General features: G+C 39.1%; 1 protein-coding gene across 1 annotated transcript in view; it reads right to left on the bottom strand.

Moving 5' to 3' along the window:
• Positions 1-15528: 15528 nt before the first annotated feature.
• LOC126236890 (zwei Ig domain protein zig-8-like) overlaps positions 15529-22880 on the bottom strand; it is a 147973-nt gene continuing 140621 nt past the window's right edge. The window contains exon 6 of the mRNA XM_049946530.1: positions 15529-15900. Coding sequence (XP_049802487.1) covers positions 15803-15900 — 98 coding nt within the window. The 3' untranslated portion in view covers positions 15529-15802. The remainder of the gene's footprint in view (positions 15901-22880) is intronic.

Raw genomic sequence — 22880 nt, 5'->3', positions numbered from 1 at the left:
GGGTGTATTTTAGCTGACTGTAGTTTAGCAGTGAGATGGGCGGATGTTTTACATGATGAGCGCCAAAATGAAGCGGGCCGCCGGGTGCACTGACCGTTACAGAGGAGTGGAAGAGTCGTTCTTCTTATGGCCGGGACGGCACTGACTCTTCCATCTGGGCAAAATGGTTTCGCTGAGTTGGCAAGGGCTACAGACTTCCGTCGGAGGTGAAGGTGGCCATAGACTCCTTGTTACTCTAATAAGCTACGGCAGATACAGGCGTCGACCCACGTGGTCAGTCTATCTCGCAGTCCACGACGTCGAGAAGTGGTACCACAATATCACCAGGACGGCGGTACGCCTGTCTCAGTAAAGCCAGGATGTTGCTTTGTGGGCACACTGTCACGTAGCAAGTCATTCCGTGTTAACATAGGTTCAATAAACGGAACCGTGACGGCCTCCGGCCCGCTATCTGCAGGCCATTCGTTCTTAGAACGTATCTGACGTACCTATGTCAGATGCCGCCTGTGGCCGTGACTCAGCCTGCCAGAAGAACGCCAGGAATATTTAAACTCCCTATGAATCTAAATAAATTACATTAGTTATTCTTCGATTCTGCTCAAACTTTAACATTGCCTTTTATTATTGCTAAAGCTATAATATCCACATTTCATTTCACTGTTTATCTTAGTTTCGAAGATAGAAATTTTACCTAAAAACGCAAAAAATCATTCTGGTATTTCAAAATTGATCCAGTAAGGACAACAGCTTAACTTTCAGCATCATATAGAGCTTTTTTAAGGAGTTTATTTCCTAAAACTCAATTAACTAGAATCTTTCTTTTCATAACATTTTTAATTTTTATGTGAAGAAATACCGAAACCTTTTAAAATTAAATTTCAGTAATATTTTGTTATGTGAGTGCGTGGGAGGGACTGAGAGACTGAATTACCGGCATATGAAGGTTCTAAATGTTTCATTTTGTGAGGATCTATGTGAAATCCAAACCGCGGGAAAACTGCCTGGGAAGAACCATGAGTCATGTGAAACATATCTCAGTGAGGATTCTTTTGTATGAGGCAGCCAGAAAATAAGTTAGGAATGGAATAAACTTGTTACTCAATTTTGGAACTACTTCACACTTTATTTTGTTTGTCATTAAAGGTAGTGTAGCAAAGTGGTGTTCTGCTTACGTAGAATTACTTTCTAAGCTGTGACTTGATATCAGAGGATTTTTACCGCTACAATTATCTAGAAAGAAGGTTTTGATAGGTCATTCGGATCAACGGTTATTCAGAAATAAGAGCTTCCCGCGCGGGTGCTATCTGTACGAGGACACTGCCTGGTGTCGCATCCGAACAATGACACTGTACACATCATGTTAGATTGCTCTTTGCAAATAGTTTGTAAAACAAGGAGTTAGAGATGTAATTTCGGTTCGTTTATCGCTAACGGAAAGCGATTTGACTGGGAAGCATTTTAGTGAACGTTAGCTAATTTTATGTGCTTCCGTGTGAAAGATAACCCGTGCAAAATATTCGGGTCGAAATTAGAAAATCCGCGTGGCATGGTTCGCATTCGTAACCGAATAGTATGGTGAACACTTCTGTATAGGAAGACCACTGAATAGAAAGAATGTTTAACTCCCATAAAGTTGTAGGTCAGTGAGTGTTTATCATGAATAATATTCTGGTCGAGATTGGAAAATTTCTGGCTGCTATCGTGTGACTGTGTGAAGTATGTCTTCATAACTGCAAACATTACAATATTATTAGAGAAGTAAATACGGACCTGATAGCCATTTCACGAGGTTTCTCGGCAATAAACGGTCAATTAAAGTTTAAACATCTTACTGCAAGAAGTAAAAAATGAACGCCAGATATTTATCATGAACGTCGTGGAATTCATTTGTAGCTATAATAACGTCTTACTAGTCCCTGTTTGATATGATCTATCAGAAATGTCTGGTGAAAGCCTATGAGTGTTAAAACAATGTTTTTGTATCTAAAATAACTTTTCCTGCCACCAGGCACGATTTTATTTTTATTTATGTATTGTGCGTGGCGTTTCGGGAAACGATTCACTTTTCAGGGGTGGTGTCTGTGGGTTACATGATTTACTTTGGCTTTTTCAGTGTGTGAGGTGCTGAATTGTCCTATTATTTATAATTAATAATCGAGCAGTAGACACTATAAATCTCGAACTCGGAAAGGACTCCTACTTATGATTTCATTGTGTCCCACATGTGCAGAAACTCATACATATTAAATGTTATACACAATTTTCTCTGCACTATATACAATGCAAATAGCGAACGTACAAAAATAAAATAGTTATGCGGCTATGTTTATATTTACTCAGAGACGTAGCAATATACGTCGCCACAAAGTTAATTATAATTTCCTAGAGACGGTAATAGTCTGGACTGTTATTTGGATGTACACTCCTGGAAATGGAAAAAAGAACACATTGACACCGGTGTGTCAGACCCACCATACTTGCTCCGGACACTGCGAGAGGGCTGTACAAGCAATGATCACACGCACGGCACAGCGGACACACCAGGAACCGCGGTGTTGGCCGTCGAATGGCGCTAGCTGCGCAGCATTTGTGCACCGCCGCCGTCAGTGTCAGCCAGTTTGCCGTGGCATACGGAGCTCCATCGCAGTCTTTAACACTGGTAGCATGCCGCGACAGCGTGGACGTGAACCGTATGTGCAGTTGACGGACTTTGAGCGAGGGCGTATAGTGGGCATGCGGGAGGCCGGGTGGACGTACCGCCGAATTGCTCAACACGTGGGGCGTGAGGTCTCCACAGTACATCGATGTTGTCGCCAGTGGTCGGCGGAAGGTGCACGTGCCCGTCGAACTGGGACCGGACCGCAGCGACGCACGGATGCACGCCAAGACCGTAGGATCCTACGCAGTGCCGTAGGGGACCGCACCGCCACTTCCCAGCAAATTAGGGACACTGTTGCTCCTGGGGTATCGGCGAGGACCATTCGCAACCGTCTCCATGAAGCTGGGCTACGGTCCCGCACACCGTTGCCGTCTTCCGCTCACGCCCCAACATCGTGCAGCCCGCCTCCAGTGGTGCCGCGACAGGCGTGAATGGAGGGACGAATGGAGACGTGTCGTCTTCAGCGATGAGAGTCGCTTCTTCCTTGGTGCCAATGATGGTCGTATGCGTGTTTGGCGCCGTGCAGGTGAGCGCCACAATCAGGACTGCATACGACCGAGGCACACAGGGCCAACACCCGGCATCATGGTGTGGGGAGCGATCTCCTACACTGACCGTACACCACTGGTGATCGTCGAGGGGACACTGAATAGTGCACGGTACATCCAAACCGTCATCGAACCCATCGTTCTACCATTCCTAGACCGGCAAGGGAACTTGCTGTTCCAACAGGACAATGCACGTCCGCATGTATCCCGTGCCACCCAACGTGCTCTAGAAGGTGTAAGTCAACTACCCTGACCAGCAAGATCTCCGGATCTGTCCCCCATTGAGCATGTTTGGGACTGGATGAAGCGTCGTATCACGCGGTCTGCACGTCCAGCACGAACGCTGGTCCAACTGAGGCGCCAGGTGGAAATGGCATGGCAAGCCGTTCCACAGGACTACATCCAGCATCTCTACGATCGTCTCCATGGGAGAATAGCAGCCTGCATTGCTGCGAAAGGTGGATATATACTGTACTAGTGCCGACATTGTGCATGCTCTGTTGCCTGTGTCTATGTGCCTGTGGTTCTGTCAGTGTGATCATGTGATGTATCTGACCCCAGGAATGTGTCAATAAAGTTTCCCCTTCCTGGGACAATGAATTCACGGTGTTCTTATTTCAATTTCCAGGAGTGTATATACTGTCAACGATGGTTATTTCCATGTAGCGGTGTTTACATTCAGTATTCTGTCGCACCACATGAAGAGCCTGACTGCTGCACTTTAAGGTTTTTTATTTAAAATTTTGATTTCACATTTTCTTGGAATGTGAATACTTCTCCAGATAATACAATGCATCCCTTTACTTAACTTTATGTAGTCGCTGAAGTACTTTGGTTTCTTGTCCTTGAGCTGGTACGGCTAGCTATTTGTTTTCTTGAAATCACCCGCATTCTCAGTACTCGCCGCGATGTCAACATCGAGATCCGATTGGAGTCTCTGGCCGCTGCATGTCTTTGGCGAGTTACCTACCCGCGCGGTGCGAGGCAGACACATCGAGGAAGGAGAGGCCTGTTGGGAGTTAGTGCCGGATTGTGCGTGAGGAGCAACGCCGGCGTCGAAGGGCAATCCCGCTTGGTCGGTGGGCCCCGCTGGAGCAGTCGGTTGGGGACGGAGCGCCGTGGGCTCGAAGATCCTAGCGTGGAGGGTCGGTGTTGTCCAGAGGGCGATCATCGTGTGGTCATTCAAGGGCTCAGAAGTGTTTTCTTGGTTCTGTACTTGGATTCCGACGAAGAATTATGGCAAGTCTGGTGCATGAGGTAAACACAAGAATTCTAAAAAGATGCACGTTGATGGCGCATATAGCAGACTTGTGAGCGGTGTAAGCTTTCCTTCGGTACTGCAGTCTCCAGTTAGAGCGCTGCTCGGGAGAAGACCGTTGTATTGGCATTGTCATCTGTTTAGCTGCTTTAAAGTGAATGACAGTTTTGGATCGAAGATGGATCCAAGTGAGGCATCCAATTATTGCTTGTCTTATTAAGAAACCTAAGTCGGCCCCAGGGTGTTCAACTGTTATCTACAGTTATAAGAAGTAATTTGACACTCTCGTAGTGCCCATCAGTGAACATTGGAGGTACTGTTAAGTGTTTGTAGTAAGGGAAAGATTGACTGTGGAGCTTTTCAGTCGGACGCTTATGAATCGTGTTAATTGCAGTTCACTTTTTATGGTATTTTACGGTTCAACTTGTTGTGGCGAAATCTCCGATAGTATTTTCGTAATTCAGCTTGGGATGTCATTCTGTGGTTTTCTGTGGCCCTCCCAAGAGTTTAAAGACCCAGATATTTTCTTACTGCATTTGCTGGAATTGCCTTGCAACAGTTGTTGATTTGTCTCTCGTCTACCCCACCGTACTGCCGTTTGTTGCGGTGCGGTATAGTCGAAGGGTTCAATAGGACCACATCAACTCCCTTGCCCCTTTTAAGATGGTTGGGTGGTTGGTTTTGGGGAAGGAGGCCAGACAGCGTGCTCATCGGTCTCATCCGATTAGGGAAGGATGGGGAAGGTAGTCGGCCGTGCCCTTTCGGAGGAACCATCCCGGCATTTGCCTGGAGTCATTTAGGGAAATCACTTTTAAGATTTGCGAGCCGCATCCACATCGACGTATAATCCTAGTATGCAAGTTGTGTAAGTTGGTTGCGCGTTGTTAACGCTTTATCCATCGTGGAAAATCTTTCCCGTCCCGCATGTGGTGCCGGCCGGTGTGGCCGTGCGGTTCTAAGCGCTTCAGTTTGGAACCGCGTGACCGCTACGGTCGCAGGTTCGAATCCTGCCTCGGGCATGGATGTGTGTGATGTCCTTAGGTTAGTTAGGTTTAAGTAGTTCTAAGCTCTAGGGGACTGATGACCACAGATGTTAAGTCCCATAGTGCTCAGAGCCATTTGAACCGCATGTGGTTCTGAAGGACAGCATGGTGCACAACAGCTCAAGACCACGACGAAACAAACGATATGTATTGCATATTGTTTAACGGATGTAACCACTGAGCTTAAGAGCTGATTTGGGTTTTTTTTTATTTTAAAAGGAAAAGATTTACGTACCTCGTAAATTGTAACATTTATGCTTACTTATTTGTCATAATTCGTTGGCGGTAGTATGCATCACATGTACGGATGTTTATGGTGTAAAGTGTTTAAAAGGAAGTAAAATATTTTGTGATAAGGTCGGCATCTTAGAGACTACGGACTTGGGTGTACGTTGATAGTAATCAGATGTTGTTGCTTGTAAGTTGTTTTAATTAAAAACCTTTTTTATCAATATTTTGTTGCCTTTAGAGGTCACATGTCATACCTACGACACTTTTTGCATTCCATGTGGCATTAGAATCTTTTATTTAACCTTGCATTATGCAATTTGTATTTTTTCCTTTGCTTAAAAAAGGATTTGGAGTTTTAGGTGTTGTAAATTGATTCTGAGAGCTGTTCTTTCATCTGTTAAAATTCTTCAGGAACTTTCATTAACTAACTATATTGAGGATCTCGTTGTTAATGATAACGAATGTTCATTCACTATTTTAAAATCAAGTTGAGAAAATTTTAAAATTTTTAAGGTAAAAAAGGGCTTTTATTAGAGAAACGGTGCCTGCCCATACGCCCCACACCTTCCACGTACTCAGAGCATTGGCCTTCGGGCGTTGTCTGAGGTTTTCCCCGGTATCTACCCCAGCTAACGCCTGCGGGGCCATGTCAGTTCAATTCTTTCCTGTATATTTGTGTATGTTTGTGTCTGTTACTGATGTTGTGTGCCTTTTGGGTGTGTAAGCTCTAATGTGTTCCGCAATCCCGGTGTGGACATCCCAACCAGTTTGTCCTTGGAAGAACATGGAGCATTCCAGGCACTTATTCTGTATATTCCATAATCTGAATGTGGGTCATTTATACATTAGGGGCTCCTTTAGTTTTTAGAGCCAGAGAATCTAATTTCTACTTTAAATATAATTAAAAACTTGTATGATGGTTTACCAATGTATGGTATGCTAGACATTTGCTTCCTCTTTGCCTTCTGTAGTGTGTTTTCTGTCTGGCTGTTACATTACTTTGCCCACCATTGAGTCAACGATGCAAGTAGAGTGGTAATTGAAAACAGCATCTGATTCGCTATTTTTATTTCCTGTTGGATTTTTTCTTGGTTTACAGACGTTTTAATGGACCTTTGCATCACTGATCTATATGCTACTTGTTTATGAATATCTGGGTGACACGAAGCTCCAGAAATTATGGAGTTTGTTCTTCTATTTTTCAGATTTTTTTTTTGAAAATGCACGTATTGTCGCGTCTTGGAATGTTTAGGTCTAGGCAACTTACGCTTTTGTTTTAGTAGTGTCCTACTGTAAAGGTAGTCTTTTGGCTTACACTATGCAAGTAGTGTAGAATTTCCCCTGTGCCCTTGGCATCCTCTTTTTCTAGCAGTTGTATGTTATCTAGATATCTTTTATAAAATTGGTTTTTTATGCAGGGTTATAAGCCACCAGATAATTTTTGTTCCAAAGATCCATATATATGTCAGCTGTGGTACCATATACACGACGTCCCATTGCTAGGCCATTGGGTATCTTTATAAATCTTGAAATTGAATATAAAATAGTTGGCTGCACGGAGTGCCCGCACGGTTTGAGGCGTCATCTCACGGACTGCGCGGCCCCTCCCGCCGGAGGTTAGAGTCCTCCCTCGGGCATTGGGGTGTGTGTTGTTCTTAGCATAAGTTAGTTTAAGTAGTGTGTAAGTCTAGGGACCGATGACCTAAGCAGTTTGGTCCCTTAGGAATTCACACAGATTTGAAGATTTATAAAATAGTTGTAACTTACTGTTAGCTGGAAGAGTTCCATGAATTCTACAAACCATATGCATGCAAGTTTCTTATGTTTCATAAGGTTCTTTAGGAGTACTACTACCACCAATTTTTCTTTTTTTTTTTTTTTTTGCGTACTGTGTACAGAAAATTGTGTTTGATGTTGGAATAAAAAAAACGGTAAGTAGAAGTCTTTTCCAAATTTGTCATTAACTATATGTAAAGATAGATCATTCATTAAAAATTGTGCGTGTTCTTTTTTATATTATACAAAACATATAACTATGGAAAAAGGGGAACATTACTACGCAGAACCTAACACGTCGAAAATAACACTAATACGTGGCATAGTTCAGGACAAACATACTTCAAAATTTTAATCATTTGTTGAAACGCGTCGTGCACACTATAATAAAAAAGTTAATCTTGACTGGTGAAAGGAAAACATTATAGAGTACATAAACCCATTAGCCAATGTGTTCAGTCATGTTTCGATTACTGTACGTAAGATGGTATATTTCGCACAATTGTTGATAGAAGCATTGTCCCGTTACCAAGAACCGTTATCGCTTTCTGCTGAAAGCGATAAAAGCTAGTAATAACAGGACAATGCCCCAATCAACAATTAGAGCAAAATATATCCCCCTACGCACAATAATGGATACATCATTGAACACAAGAGGCTAATTTCACGATGGTGTGCTATCACGTCGCAAGAATCTTTACAGCATCAGTACATTTTATATTTTTTGCTTGTAAGGAAAAGTTAATTCATTGGTCAGTAGAGTAGTTACGTTCCCCAACGAATTTTGTGGTACGTCGTGTGTACACCTACATATTATCCCACGTTCATATAGCTAACAATCCTTCTTAAGAATTGTACTGTATAGAATTGTATTCACTTTAAGTTCCATCATGTCTATGATTTCTACGCCACTCGATGTGTTTGGTTCCTTACGCAATAAAAGCAGTAACGACGTACCAGCACGAAGACATAAATTATGGATGTTGTTCTTGTCTGCTGTATCTGAAATACTGCCTTGTACTGGACACCGGGCGAAATAATATGTGTTTAGGTGCATCATTCGTTGGCTGCACTTGCGTCCTGTTCCCTGTAGGTCAGAAAGTACATGAGTTTGCGCTATAGTAGCAAATGTCTGTAATATCAAGATCTGAGATGTAATTGAAGATTATTATATTTTGCCTGATTCTCTGCATACCGTCCCACAAAGTGTCACTCCTAATTACCCAAAAATAACGCACGCATTCTCTTGTGTGTTTCCGAAAATCTATCCAATCGTAAGCACTTAATCGTCTAGGAACACTTATTGTTCCGAAACGATACTTTTCTGTGGAAACATAAAGAAGTAGGCTTGCTCTTTGTCCATCCCACCACCTATTATTCAGATGATTCCTTTAAATACCATAATTTTACATTGTGACTACGAAAAACCTTACTTTCAGACCAGTAAAATATCAACTTTGCTCGATGCGCTAGTGAATTAAAGCTACGAAACAAACAGCACAGCAGACAGAAACGAGAAAAAAAATATTACCTGGTAAAAGTTTTGAACTGAATCAATCAACCGTTCTGCAAAATGGCTTATCCCTAATAAACATTACCTGTACTTGTAGCAAGGATCAAATTCTTCTTAAGTTCTTACACTAACAGTTCATCAGTTACACAAGGTAATGACTTTCTGTAGCTGAATAATCTAGTGCCATTCATAAATCTCTCACACTTTCACAGACATGGAACTCAAACATCCTAGTGTACCTTTCGATGTTTTCTCATTGAGGTACGGTCTTGTTTCTGGGCTTAGAAGCCATAATTTTTTGCTGTAGTGTATGAACTACGAAAACTAATCGTCTTCATCGTCCAGATGTTAAAATAATACGTGTGATACCGTAAGTTCTTTTTGGAAAGCGACTAAGTGATTTCAGTCCAGTTCATTTTTCTGCTATCAAACTGCAACGGCTATTGCAACAACTTTCGCCACTAATAGCGGATATATGCATTATCATGTTACGTTACATGAAACTGTATAGCATGTATACTCTGATATTGTGGCCATGGTATGAGAGTTGGAGGGGAGAAAGAATTAGAGTACAAAGAATGAGAATAGTTTAAGATAAACGCACTTGAAACAGTTTTCTTTGCAAACGAGTGACGTAGATATTTGTGTGTACAAAAATGCATAGATTGGCACAAATTGGGACATGACAGGCGTCTGATAGGAAGTAAAGATAGATTATCTTTCATTTTGTCACCGACAGACTGATATCTGATAATATCAACGCAATACAAATTAAACATGTGTAGGTTGTGGGACCCACAATATAATCCCCCAGCCCTCTTAGTCTAGTGGAATATGTGAGTGAAGCTCAGCTCTCATGAGACACAGAATCACGAAAAATTTCGTGATAGGGAAAAATAGCGGACATGGTATCGCTCTCGTTGAGCCTGGAAATTCTCTTATATTTCAAGGTTGGTTTATCTACAAGAATAGCAGATTTGTAGCTTAGATGGACTGGTAAGATATGGAACGACGAGGTTCCCCCAGAGTCAGCGAAGACAGGAATATTTATGAAAGACAGGGAGAATAGACAGAATGATAGGATATTTGCTATGGCATCAGGTAATAATCATCGTATTTGAGGGATCTATAGAGAGTAAAATCTGTAGGGGAAGACTCAGTTTCGAATACACCCAACAAATAACTGAAAACGAAGGGTGAAGTCAGCAAGTGTATGGGATAGAGGTTAGGGCAAGAGGAATTTGTGGCGAAAAAAATGTTCTGATATATCATGGTTACCAAATTATTATTTATTTCTTACCATCCATGAATATAGTGGAAAAAAGATCCCGTTTCAACCACCAGTGGGTTGATACTTTTAAATGTAATGTAGAATGGAAACTGCGACGGGAGGCAAGGCATCATTTCCCGTCGTTTAGGTGCGATGTTCTTCTTGCAGTATCACGGCATTACTCATGATTCTCCCTCACAGCTTCTCTTTCAGCTCCATACTAATTTCTTCTCAGACATTGCGACAGATACCTATACTGTTAACTTGCACTCTCTGGACATTTACTTCGTATTATCGACATTCTAAATAGTGTGTTATTCTATACATTCCCAGCAGTTTTATCGTAATCTCTGCGCTGTGCCTTACACTATCTGTAGCATGGCCCACCTTTATATTTGAAATCATAATTCTGAAATACAATCTCTTAGTTGAATGAGATGTTTAGCTGATTAGGAAACACTAATACTGCTAAAAGTAGCAATTCAAACAAATATGCGTAATTGACACACCCTACCACACACTGAAAGTAATTCAAGCATTTTCTGGTAGTAACTGCTTGTTCACATGGGTTACTGGTAACGTGCTGGCGTGTGGGTAAGGTTTCTTTATATGACTTCTCTATCAATTTTAGTCTCATACATATCCCTGAAAATACGTCCACTTTTTGTCATATTTTAAAATCATGTGTATTCCTCTACAAGTTATAGACACTCAGCTGTAATTATTCTCTTCTTTCCACTCGCTACTGTGAAATAAAAGAAAGGTATGGCTCTCTGGTCCATTTGATGTGAACAGCAGCAGCAGAAAATGTTAAACCTGCAGTTGGATACGTTATGAATAGGAATGTAGGGAGAGAGTGAGTTACCTTGAACACTTCAGTGACAGGGTTGTTTCTCGTTAGAATCGACAGCAAACCGGTACCGACAAGAATAGTTTATGTATATATACCCACATTGAAAGTAGACGATGAGGATACAGAGAAAGTATGAGTATATTAAAATGGCAATTCAGTAAGTAAATTGAGATAAAAATCTAAGATTCATAGGGCAATGGAATGCGTTTGTGGGGCAACGAGTAGAAGAAAGGACTACGGATGAATATGAACTTGATAGTAGGAATGAGAGTGGAGAAAGACTAATTGAGTTCTGTAATAAGTTTCAGATTGTTATAGTGAATACTCTGTTCAATAATTGCTAGAGGAGAACGTATATTTAGAAAAGGCCTGGAGATACGGAATATTTTCCTAAGGTTATATCATTGCCGGGCAGAGATTCCGACATCACATGTTAGATTATAAGGCACACCCAGGAGCAGATATAGACCCAGATCACAATTTCATAATGATGAAGAGTAGGCTAAAGTCTAAGAGTGTGGTTAGGAAGAATCACTGTGCGAAGAATTAGGATATGGAGATACTAAGAAATGAAGAGATACGCGTGAAGCTCTCTAGGGCTACAGATACTGCGATAACGAATAGTTCAGTAGACAGCTCTGTTGAAGAGGACTGGACGTCCCTGAAGAGGTTAAACACAGAATTTGAGAAGAGGAACATACGAATAAAGAAGGTAACTGTGAAGAAACCATGGATAATGGAAGTAATACTACAGGTGATCGACAAAGGATAGGTGTATAAAAAATTGAAGGGAAATTCAGGAATACAGAAATACAAGTCACTTAGGAATGAAATAAATAGGAAATGCAGGGAGGCTAAGGCGAAATGGCGGCATGAAAAATGTGAAGAAATCAAAAGAGAAATGATTTTTGGAAAGACTGACTCAGTATGTAGGAAAGTCAAAACAAAATTTGGTCAAATTAAAAGTAAGGGCTGTAACACCAAGGTCCAAAGGAAATTAACTGTTGTATGGGGAGAATAGAGCAGGTAGGTGCAAGGAGTACATTTAGGGATCCTATGTGGAGGAGGGCCTGTCTGTCGACGTGTTAGAAGAAACAGAAGGCATTTGAAAAGAGATTGAGGCTAGAGTTATAATTCAGGATTTGAAAGAGCACTAGAAGACTTAAAATCTAATATTGCACATTTTCTAAAATCATTTGGAGAAGTGGCAATAAAACGATAATTGCTGTTTATGCGTAGCATGTATGTACCATCAGATGTTAGAAAAAACATCGTCACACAATGCCAAAGGTCGCAGGAGGTACAAGTATGAGAATTATCACACAATTAGCTTAACAACTCATCGATCCACGTTGCTGACAGGAATAATTTATAGAATAAGAGAGAAGCAAATTGATAACTTTGGCTTTAGGAAAGGTAAAGGCATCAGAGAGGTAGTTGTGCCGTTGTGGTTGATAACGGAAGCTAGACTGAAGGAAAATCAACTCATGTTCATAGGATTTGTCGACCTGGAAAAAGCATTCGACATTTTTAAACGGTGCAACATGCTCGAGATTCTGAGATAAATAAGGATAAGCTATAGCAACGGTGGATCATATATAATATCTAAAGAACCAAGATGGAACAATAAGAGTGGAAGCCCAAGAACGAAGGGCACGGATTAAAAACAGTTCAGACAAAGATGTAGCTTTTCTCCCCTATTGCTCAATCTATACATCGAATAAGGAAATGACAGAAATAAAAGAAAGGTTCTAGATGGGGATTAAAAGTCAAGGGGATAGGGTATCAATGATAATATTCGCTAATGATATTGTTATCCTCAATGCAATTAAAGAAGAATTACAGGGTCTGCTGAATGGAATGGTCAAACGAGTACAGAATGTGGACACAGAGTAATTGCAAGAAACCCGAAAATAATGAGAAGTAGCAGAAATTAGAACATCGAAAAATTTAACATCAGAAATGGTGATTACGAAACAGAAGAAGTTAAGGAATTCTGCTACCAAGGCAGCAAAACTAACCATGACGGACGGAGCAAGGAGGACATCAAAAGCAGACTAGGACTGGCAAGAAGGGCATTCCTGGACATTAGGTGTCTACTAGTATCAAACATAAGCTTTAATTTGAGGGAGAAATTTCTGAGAATACACGTTTGAATCAGAGGATTTTGCGGTAGGGGGGACACAGACAGTGGGGAAACCGGGATAAAAGAGAATCGAAGCATTTGAGGCATGAGGCTGAGGGAGGATGTTGAAAATTTGGTGGACGTTTGTGGTAAGGAATGTGAAGGTTCTCCACAGAATCAACGAGAAACGGAATACGAGGTGTTATCAAAAAATAACTAGAATTTTGGTTTTTTTAAAGGAATTTTTTATATTCATCAACATCGACTATGTCCCCTTCAAAGTTATTTCTCTCAGTTAGAATGCACTTGTGCCAGGGCTTCTCTGAATCTTCGAAGCACTTCTTAAACTCGGTTTTCGTTATGGTGCTCAACTCCTTCAGCGCTTTTGTTTCTATCTCGGCAGTGGTAGCCAAAAATTGTCCTTCCATGGTTTTCTTCAGCCTCAGTAGTAGAAAGAAGTCGCAGGGGGCCATGTCCGATGAATACGGTATTGTTTCAGAATATCACGAACAAGCATGGAGGTGTGAGTGGGAGCATTATCGTCATGCGGTTTCCGTGAGTCGTGTTTATCACAGTTATGATCGTTTTCTTCGCATTGTTTCACGCAAGTGGCGTATGACTTCCAAGTAGTATTCCTTATTGACCGTAAGGCAGCAAGCCATGGTGCACTATTCCAATGAGAAGAACCTTCACATGTGTTCGGATGTGATGAATTTTTTTTTTTTTTTTTTTTTTTGGGCCTTGGCGCTTCAGGCAGTTTTCGATGGGACGGCTGGGCCTTGGTTTTGACGTCAAACCCATACGCCCACGCTTCACCTGACCTGACCTTCTTCAGAAGTTCTGGATCGTTTCGACTCCATTCAGAATTCCTGAGCGATATCGTTCACCGACGTCGTTTTTCGTCGAATTCAACAATTTCAGGATAAGACTATGCTGTTACACGTTTCATGACCAAAGGAAAATATTGCTTCGCGTAAGCCACAGGATATGCCAACATGGTCATTAACCTCCCTGATAGTAATTTGCCAATTTTACACAACAATTTTAATTCTTCCTCATTGTCGTCAGTAGTCGATGTCTTAGTGCGTGAAGGCGATCGTCATCTTCCACGTCTTGCCCACCCACTTCGAAACGTTTATACCACTGGTAAACTATTTTCGTACTCATAGTAGATTCGCCAAAATCCACAGTTACAATTTAGAATGCGGTGCTGCCCTTTATTCCATTTTTGAAGCAAAATTTATTGCGTGTTCTTTGATCGATCTATTTCGAAAGCAAAAATTCGAATTACTCGAAAACACGTGTTACCTTTTCGCTTGCCAGTATGAAAACAGCTGATAATGTGAATATCCTTCAGGAACGTGTGTACCAAGAACACATAAAAATATTTCAAAATCGGACGTACGAAGTAGGCGAAATTAAAAAATTCCCGCTACTTTTCGATCACACCTCGAATGGAAATCGCAGAAAAGATGGAGGAACAGGATGATAGGACGTCTGCTAAGACATCAGAGAGTAACTTCCATGATAGTCTAGGGAGCTGTAGAGGGTAAAAACAGTAGAACAAGACTGACATTTGAATACATCCTACAAATGATTGAGGACGTAAGTAGTAAGTGCTACTCTGAGATGGAAATGTTGGCACAGAGAGACAGTTCCTCCTAGACATTATCAATAAAGAGTTTCTTACTGCATGTGCTTTCCTGCACAAGAGAGCCATTAAACATCAAGGTAAATCTTCGAGGCCAAAACTAGGCTGAAACATTTCAGAGACGGCTATCTTCGTATATTTAAATTTACAACTATATACCTACTCTTCAAACCAATTTGAAGTACGTAGCTTAGGTACAATACCTATTGTGCCAGATACTATGGCTTCTTCTGACTCCATTCATGTGTGAAATGTGGGGAAAATGTACCAGATAATGCTGCAGGTACAGAACTTGGATTCAGGAAGTAAGAGACGAGGTTTATGTTAAGCGACAGTGACAGTAGATCATGAAAGGAAACAATATACGCTACCATGCCCTACTTCCACGTTCAGAATTATAGTAACGAGAAACTTAAATGCTAAATAATGATTAGGAAAAGTTTTAAACTTTCTATGTTGATTTGGGATGTATAAATAATCTAGGCAATTTAATGTATGTTGTACAAAATATGAACACTGTATTTTGGTACCACCTCCAACAAATAAACTTACATATTAATCTATTTTAATTTTTACACAATCGTGATGTTAAATTCATACCTGTCGATAATAAATATTTTATTCCAGGTTATCTGGGTTATTACAGTGTTTTCATATTCATTTCATTACTTTCATACTGCTTAATGTATTTTTGCTACAAAAATACTCTGCTTATTGATAAAAATATATCGTGTACTAAGAGTTCTCATCGAAGAACTGTTTCTCATACAAACGTGTGTCGCCTTCTTATATGGTTCACAAATCTTTAGTGTCTATGGTAATGACGGGAACTGTTACGTCGTAATTCGCATTTAGGCATTGAATAGTGACGGTTGTCACTTCAGGAGACTAAGGGATACCACCATCCCTAACCAGAATATTTCTGGCACAGCTCCTTGCGCTCCACTGTCGAGCATGGCGGCTGGCAACTCACCTGTAAACACAGATAATGTGCGTTAACGTATATGTTTGGATGCTGTCATTTAAATTTTTCTTAAATAACAGGATAAAGAGTAATAAATCTCAGGAAAGAGTCTCCATATGTGAGTAAAATAGAGAAAAAGTGAACTTCTTAACAAGAGATAGTGTAGATGAATGGTCATAAAGCTGTTGTAATCACACAAATGACTTTCATTTGGTTTCCGTTTCACTGATACTTACTCTATTCAGAGTGTAATTTACAATAGCTGCAGTAAAAAATAATGTTTTTCATTTTACATTATACAACAGACAATTCGCTTAGTATGTTTATGGTCCAGCTGTTTACGAGCAGTTTCCTGCACACAAAATCATGTAAGACAATATTTTTGTATGAAGGCAAAGACATCTTGTAGAATCCTGTTCGTAATAGTTGGTATAGTAACTACTGCTTCTTAGAATGTTTATTCCATATTAATTAGGTTAGAGAAATTGTAACCTAATTGCAACCAGCGACGCATTTCGGAAAAATCATCCTAGAATCATCCACATAAAGTATGCAGATTACATACTTTGGTTCAGACAGGTGTCCATTACTTAATAAAATTTATTTTATTAACTTCTCATTGACCATATAGATTTTAACAGAAAATAACTTATGTTGTATGAGGTACAAGAACTTTTATTGATGTTCAACAAATTCAGCTCCATCACAGAACCTTTTATTAGAATTGACAATAAAATTAATTGCATCACACAAGATGACAAGTATATAACGTTCTGATACGCACATCTCAGATGCAGTAATGTGAAAAGTATAAATGAATAGAGTAACTGCTTATCATCTAGCTGCAATATAAGACCTGTTTTCAAATTATTCACTATATATGTTCTAGTATGCATGGCCTTAAGATAATTTGAGAAACAGGGATAGGATATGAAAGTGCATTTTTCAGGAATCTTAGCAATTGCCTTCTTCTCAGAAGACTTCCAAAAATTTAGAAGTTACCATTAAACGGGAAAATCTAAACGATAAGAGGCTTAAACTTACAGTTACTGGAATAGTGATATGAGTCAAAAATAAAGGTTTTCACCTTACATTTGTAGTAAATCCGATATACCCAGGCTGTAAATGAGAAGCATCATGCTGTCCATGGGGAAGAAACAATGCCTTTTCACCTGAGCTGGAATATTGGAAAAACGTGAACAGAGGTGAGCTAATTCTAGAGTTGTTGGTTGCCAATAAGACATTATAAGGTTCAGTCTCTGGTGATTGCCAAACAGTTCTCTCCTTTATTAAGGGTGTGGAGTGGAAAATTTTAGCCTGTTGAAATCAGATGAGAAGCAGTTTCAAAAAGTAAGTGGTTAAGTTACACTACCCTTTTCCCCAAGCATCAGCTCGAAAGGCCAGTATGCGTAACAAATCTTAAAATAAACTTTAGTGTTGTACTGTACTCAAATTTTAGGAAAAACGTCGAAAATAAATTTAAGCTGCATAGTAATTATTGGGTGACTCAATGTTCTGTATAAAGAAAACTTCAACATAGGATTGCTCAACAGAATAACGATATTGAAACCTATTCAAAGACAGGAATACAATATATTATACTTTGAGTATCCAATATAAAAGGAGTGGATGTAAGTTACTATTATTCTAACAGATTTACTCACATTGAATTAAATATAAATTTTAAAAAATACTATGCATTTACCTCAGCAGGTAAACAGAACCCTTGGTCATCTGAATCAAAGCTATCTAGAGAGTAATTTGAATATGTAATTTAATTTTTTCTTGAGATACTTAATGCGATTCTTGAATAGGTCTTAGCGTTTTCCTCTGCAGTTAGAATCCCTGTCAATAGTTATTTTATTATACATATTTGTCTATTCTTTCTTAATAGAGGTAAAACATGCTTTAAGTTCCGAAATTTGGAATTTGAAAACTACATGGTTTACTCCCAATAGCATTTGAACAGCGCATTTTGAAATTTAAAATATATTTCAGCACGTGTTCCACACATTAAGCAACAACAAAGTCTTGAAAGATAATTTGAAGATACCTGAATAGTTTACATTTCATTCCTGTCCATAAATAATTACATGTCAGGGAATATTCTTGTGGCAAATGAGTTTTTCTTTTATTGTGTTCACTTTGCTGAACTATGTTATGCAATTTTATCAACTTTTATTTACAGGCTGTAATAATAAAACAACAGAGTTTAAGCTGTATATAACATGTATAGGTCTGTATTCACGTAGGCTTCCTGTATGTTGAGCGAGAACATGTTTAAACATAAATGCTACCAACATGGTTTCAGGGGCATGTAATTAAGAGGGAGGCCTGTGGAGGCATGGCCAAAATATCAGTGGCAGTTACTTTGTATCAAGACACAACTCCACACCCAGAACTTTTACGTCAACTAAAATATTTTTGTTAGTTTTTCTCAGAAAATTATACATTCATACATTTTCAAAAAGTTATTTTCAGGAAGTGAGCACTGAGTAACTGGACCCACAAAAATATATGATACGAAAAGCAAATATCATTTATTGGACTTCTTCTTTTGAAAGTCTTTTCTTTTGCTAAATAAGATATTTTCAGTAATATTTGTGCTATTCCAAAACATTTTTACTTTCTTACTTTTCATTCATAGCTGCCAACCAGAAACATTAATTGTTGACACTAACATTCTCAATTTTTGTGGGCTTTTTCACGAGAGTAATGTAATGGACAATAAATTAAATGACAAATTATGCTCATTTACACAGATTCTGGCATTAACAAGTACAATAAATGTTTTGATATGAAAAATGATAACAATGAAACCATCAAGGACCATTGAAAATTTACTTCAAATAGGAATGATCCTAGCATTGAAGATTTAGTACCTTAAACACTAATTATGTATGAATATGTTACTGTCTTGCAATACAAAGAAGTAAATAATCGAAATTACCTCCCTTTTAAAGAATAGAAACTAATAGTGATATAGCTATGCTGTATGGTTTGATGGGGGTAAATTTACCATACATTATCTTTAGTGTAATTACAATGCAGTTACTCTTAAAGAAGTGTGAACACCAATTAAATCTTATGAATGTCTGTTCTTAACATCACTGGATGATTATCAAGAATTTCAGGTAATGAAATAACTTACACCAAAAACATTCTTTCATGAAATAAATTTTCCACAGTAAGTAATTGGACTATTAAGTTTCATAATTTGAAAGATTACTTAAGTCAAGATATAAAGTGAGATGAAATTAGAGGTATATGGGAATTATATATATGAAAACTCACAGATGACAAATCATGAAAAATTGCTGAGTTTCCACATCTTCTTTTATGTGTCACTGTATTGAGAAAAGGGAAGTCAAATTACTTTGTGCAAGTTAATATTAATATAGCATTGACTGGCATTGTAATAATGCAAAACTACATTTTAACTCTCTAGAAAGTAACTAAGTTTCCAATTTACTTTCTAGATTTGGACTGAGAGAAGAAAATTATGAATATATGTACTTCATCAGTAAGTTAAATATGTTCATTGCATAAAGAACTTTTCACTCAGGGGTGAAATTCACTGGGTGAGAAAAACAGTGTGCATGACTAGTACTCGAAACCTTAGTTGTGCCTCTGCTTTCTGTGTTCTGACTGGAATATCAGTGTATGACACAAGCTATCTCTTCCAAGTTCAGTTCTTCACTCAACCCCTAATGTATAATTTGCTGGATTGCCACTCTTGGAAGGAAGACTGTCATATGGAAATTCTTAAGGATCCCCTATGGGTAACAACCATGGTCTAGGGGTAGTGTCCTTGTCTAGTCATGAAAACGTTCAAGGGCATTGGTTTGAACATAGTTACTGTTTAATTCTGAATAAAAATCATTAGTAATTGTGACGAAGGACTCCCAACATGACGAGCCAACCTTGTGCTGCCAATAGCCAAGACAAAAAGTGAATAGGAGCAGAAACAGTGTTACAGCAACCTCCAACCCTAAGGGGAAATTTTTCCTTGAGGGCTAAGAAATTAACAAACATCAACAGCATGATATTACGGACAGGAAAATAAACCACTGAATTAAATACACAAACTTCGTACTCACATGGTATGTGTCCAGTGACTTAAAAAAATGTCATGATACTCTGGCCAGTGGCCAAACATTTTGGATTATTTCCACAGATCTTAGGGAGGGGACTGACAAGCAGGAGGTTACCAAGCAAAAAGGACTGGATAACTAACTAATGGGAACCAAAATACGAAACAGAGCCTGGAGTGTTGGTAATCAGAACGTGTTACAGAAGGTAGAAAATCGTAAAAGGGAAATGCAAAGTCTCAGACCAGATAAAGTGTGGGCGGTAGTGACATGAACTGGGAATTAGATAAGAAATTATGATCATTTGAGTGCAGGGTAACATGAAGGCCAACAGAAAATCATATAACAGTAGTAGTACTCGTTATGAATCGGACGGTACGGCACAGAGTAAGTTACCTTTACCATTTTAGTGATAGATGTTTTCTCGTCGGAATCGACAGCGAACCAATGGCGTCAGTGGTAGAACAGGTACAGAAGCTGACGTCACAAGCAGGACATTGAGAGATGGAGAAAGTATACGAAAGTATTGAACAAGTAATTCAATATAAAAGTGGGTGGTATACTAACCACCATAGGGGACTACAGTGGCATAGTACAGGAATGAGCAGAAGACAAAGATATGAAAAATAAATATTAGGTTAGTAGTAGGAATGAGAGGGGAATGACTGAGTTCTGCAGTAAATTTCAGCTGGTAATAGCGAATTGACTGCTCAAAAATTAAAAGAATAAGAGGTATACTTCAAGAAGGCCTAGACATATGGGAAGAACCAGCTGGATTACATCATGGCAGAGATTCTGAAGTCATACTTTGGAGTCTAAGGCAAAGCCAGAAGCAGATACAAACTATGATCACAATTTAGTACTGATGAAGAGCAGGCTGTAATTAAAGAGACTCATCCAGAAGAATCAATGTGGAAAGAATTTGGGGACCGAGTTATGAAGAATGATGAACTTCATTTGAGACTACAGATACTGTGATGGCGAAAAACACAATAGGATGTGAAGTTGAAGAGGAATGGACGTCTGTAGGAAGGGTAGTCACGAAACTTTCATAGACAAACGTATACATATTAAAGGTAACTACAAAGACACTTTTGGTAACACAAAAAAATTTATTCGAGAAAGAAGGAAGTACCAAAATTTGAGGGACATTCAGGAATACCGATATATTATAGGTCATTTAGGGTGAAATAATAAAATGTGCATTGAAGTCAAAGTGAAACAGCTGCGAAATGAAGGAGAAGAAATAGAGAAAGTATTGGTCATGTAGGGACTGATTAAGCACACAGAAAATCCAAAACAAGTTGCGGTGAAATTGAATGTAACTGCGTCAATCTAAGGGTTGCAATGAGAATTCGTTTGTTAAGGGTGGAGGAGAGAGACAGAGAGACAGGGAGAGCGGGAGAGAGAAGAAGGGATGGAAAGGGTACATTCATTTAAAGTATGTACGAAAAGATTTGCCTAATTACGTGATAGGGGAGGAAATGTTGGCCGATGTGGTATACATAGGGGATCCAGCATTATAGACAGTGTTTAATAGCACTCTGAAAGATTTACAAACAAATTAGAAAGAAGAAAAAGACAGCATACCTTCGGATTTTCTGAAATTGTTAGGCGAAGTGGCAACCAAACGACTATTCAAACTGGTGACAAACTGGAGACATACCTTCAGATTTTCTGAAAAATATCAGCCACACTGTCATTAAGAAATCAACGGCAGATAAGTGTGAGGACTCTCACACAGTCAGCTTAACGGCTCACGTTGATGACAAAAGAAGAATGGAAAACGGAACTGAGGGTCTATTACACGACAATCATTCTAACTGTAGCAGTAATATTCCACAGGACTGCTAAGAAATAACATATTTATCAGTGGCAACACTACTTATGTATACGTGTTTTCTAAGAGAACTTGTTCCACATCATTTCCGTAAAGGAATCGTTCAAATGATTTGTAGAACATCCAAATAATTTACAGCAGCGGCCGTATCACACTAGTGGTACAAGTTCCTGTACTTGTGCAGCTGCTTCTGCTTCTTCATTAAGAACGACAAACTGAGTTCTGCCGACAAAAATGTTGTTCATCCGTTCAGATATTCCTCATTTATGTACTTTGTATACTATGTGACATATGGAACTCCAGTGAACTCTTCCTGGAAACAGGGGAAAAACATCTACAGCTGCAGAACCTTCTTCCTTTTGGAACTCATGAGAGAGCAAAGGAAGGTGGATGTCACACGATCGGTGCTGCACAAACGAACAGAGGAGCACAATATGTGTCGTAATTGAACAAGAAATTTGCCTAAGTGAGATGGGTCTGTTTTTATTAACACCAGTGTGCGACTCTGATATACTGGAGCGACGAGCATCATTCTATTACTAGTTTACTTAGGTGCTACCACACTTAAACTAAACTTCCACTTTTAGACAATTTTGTTAGGCTCAAAATTAAATGCTCACATTACAGTAGTAAGGTAGCAAAAATTTTAATCTATATTATTTCCTTTTTACAGATGAGTTTTATTTGAATATAAAAAATGCAAAGAAAGGAAGTTTACTTTTTCTAAAGGTGTGACTAAACATTCAGTTACATCATTCATAATGTTCGTGATACTTTCTTTCCTACACCCTAAGAGAAATTATTTGCAGATTTTTCACTTGAAATGTAGGTAGTAGTCATCATCCTGAGCAAGAAGATAGAAGATCCAATTTTCTAATAAACTCATACATTCAAATAATTATTTTATAACTTTAAATGTTTTATGTTTTACAGTTCATATTACACATATCTGTTAATCTGCTGAGACATTGTTATTGACAACAGTATACATCAGTAACATGCATTTTCAATGGAGTCCACAACAATAACTTTTTTCTCTTAAAGTTGGAAAGAAAATA

This window comes from Schistocerca nitens, chromosome 1, assembly GCF_023898315.1.
Source record: "Schistocerca nitens isolate TAMUIC-IGC-003100 chromosome 1, iqSchNite1.1, whole genome shotgun sequence".
Lineage (NCBI taxonomy): Eukaryota > Metazoa > Arthropoda > Insecta > Orthoptera > Acrididae > Schistocerca > Schistocerca nitens.
The sequence above is the reverse complement of the archived record's forward strand: the minus strand, read 5'-3'. Positions and strand labels throughout refer to the sequence as shown.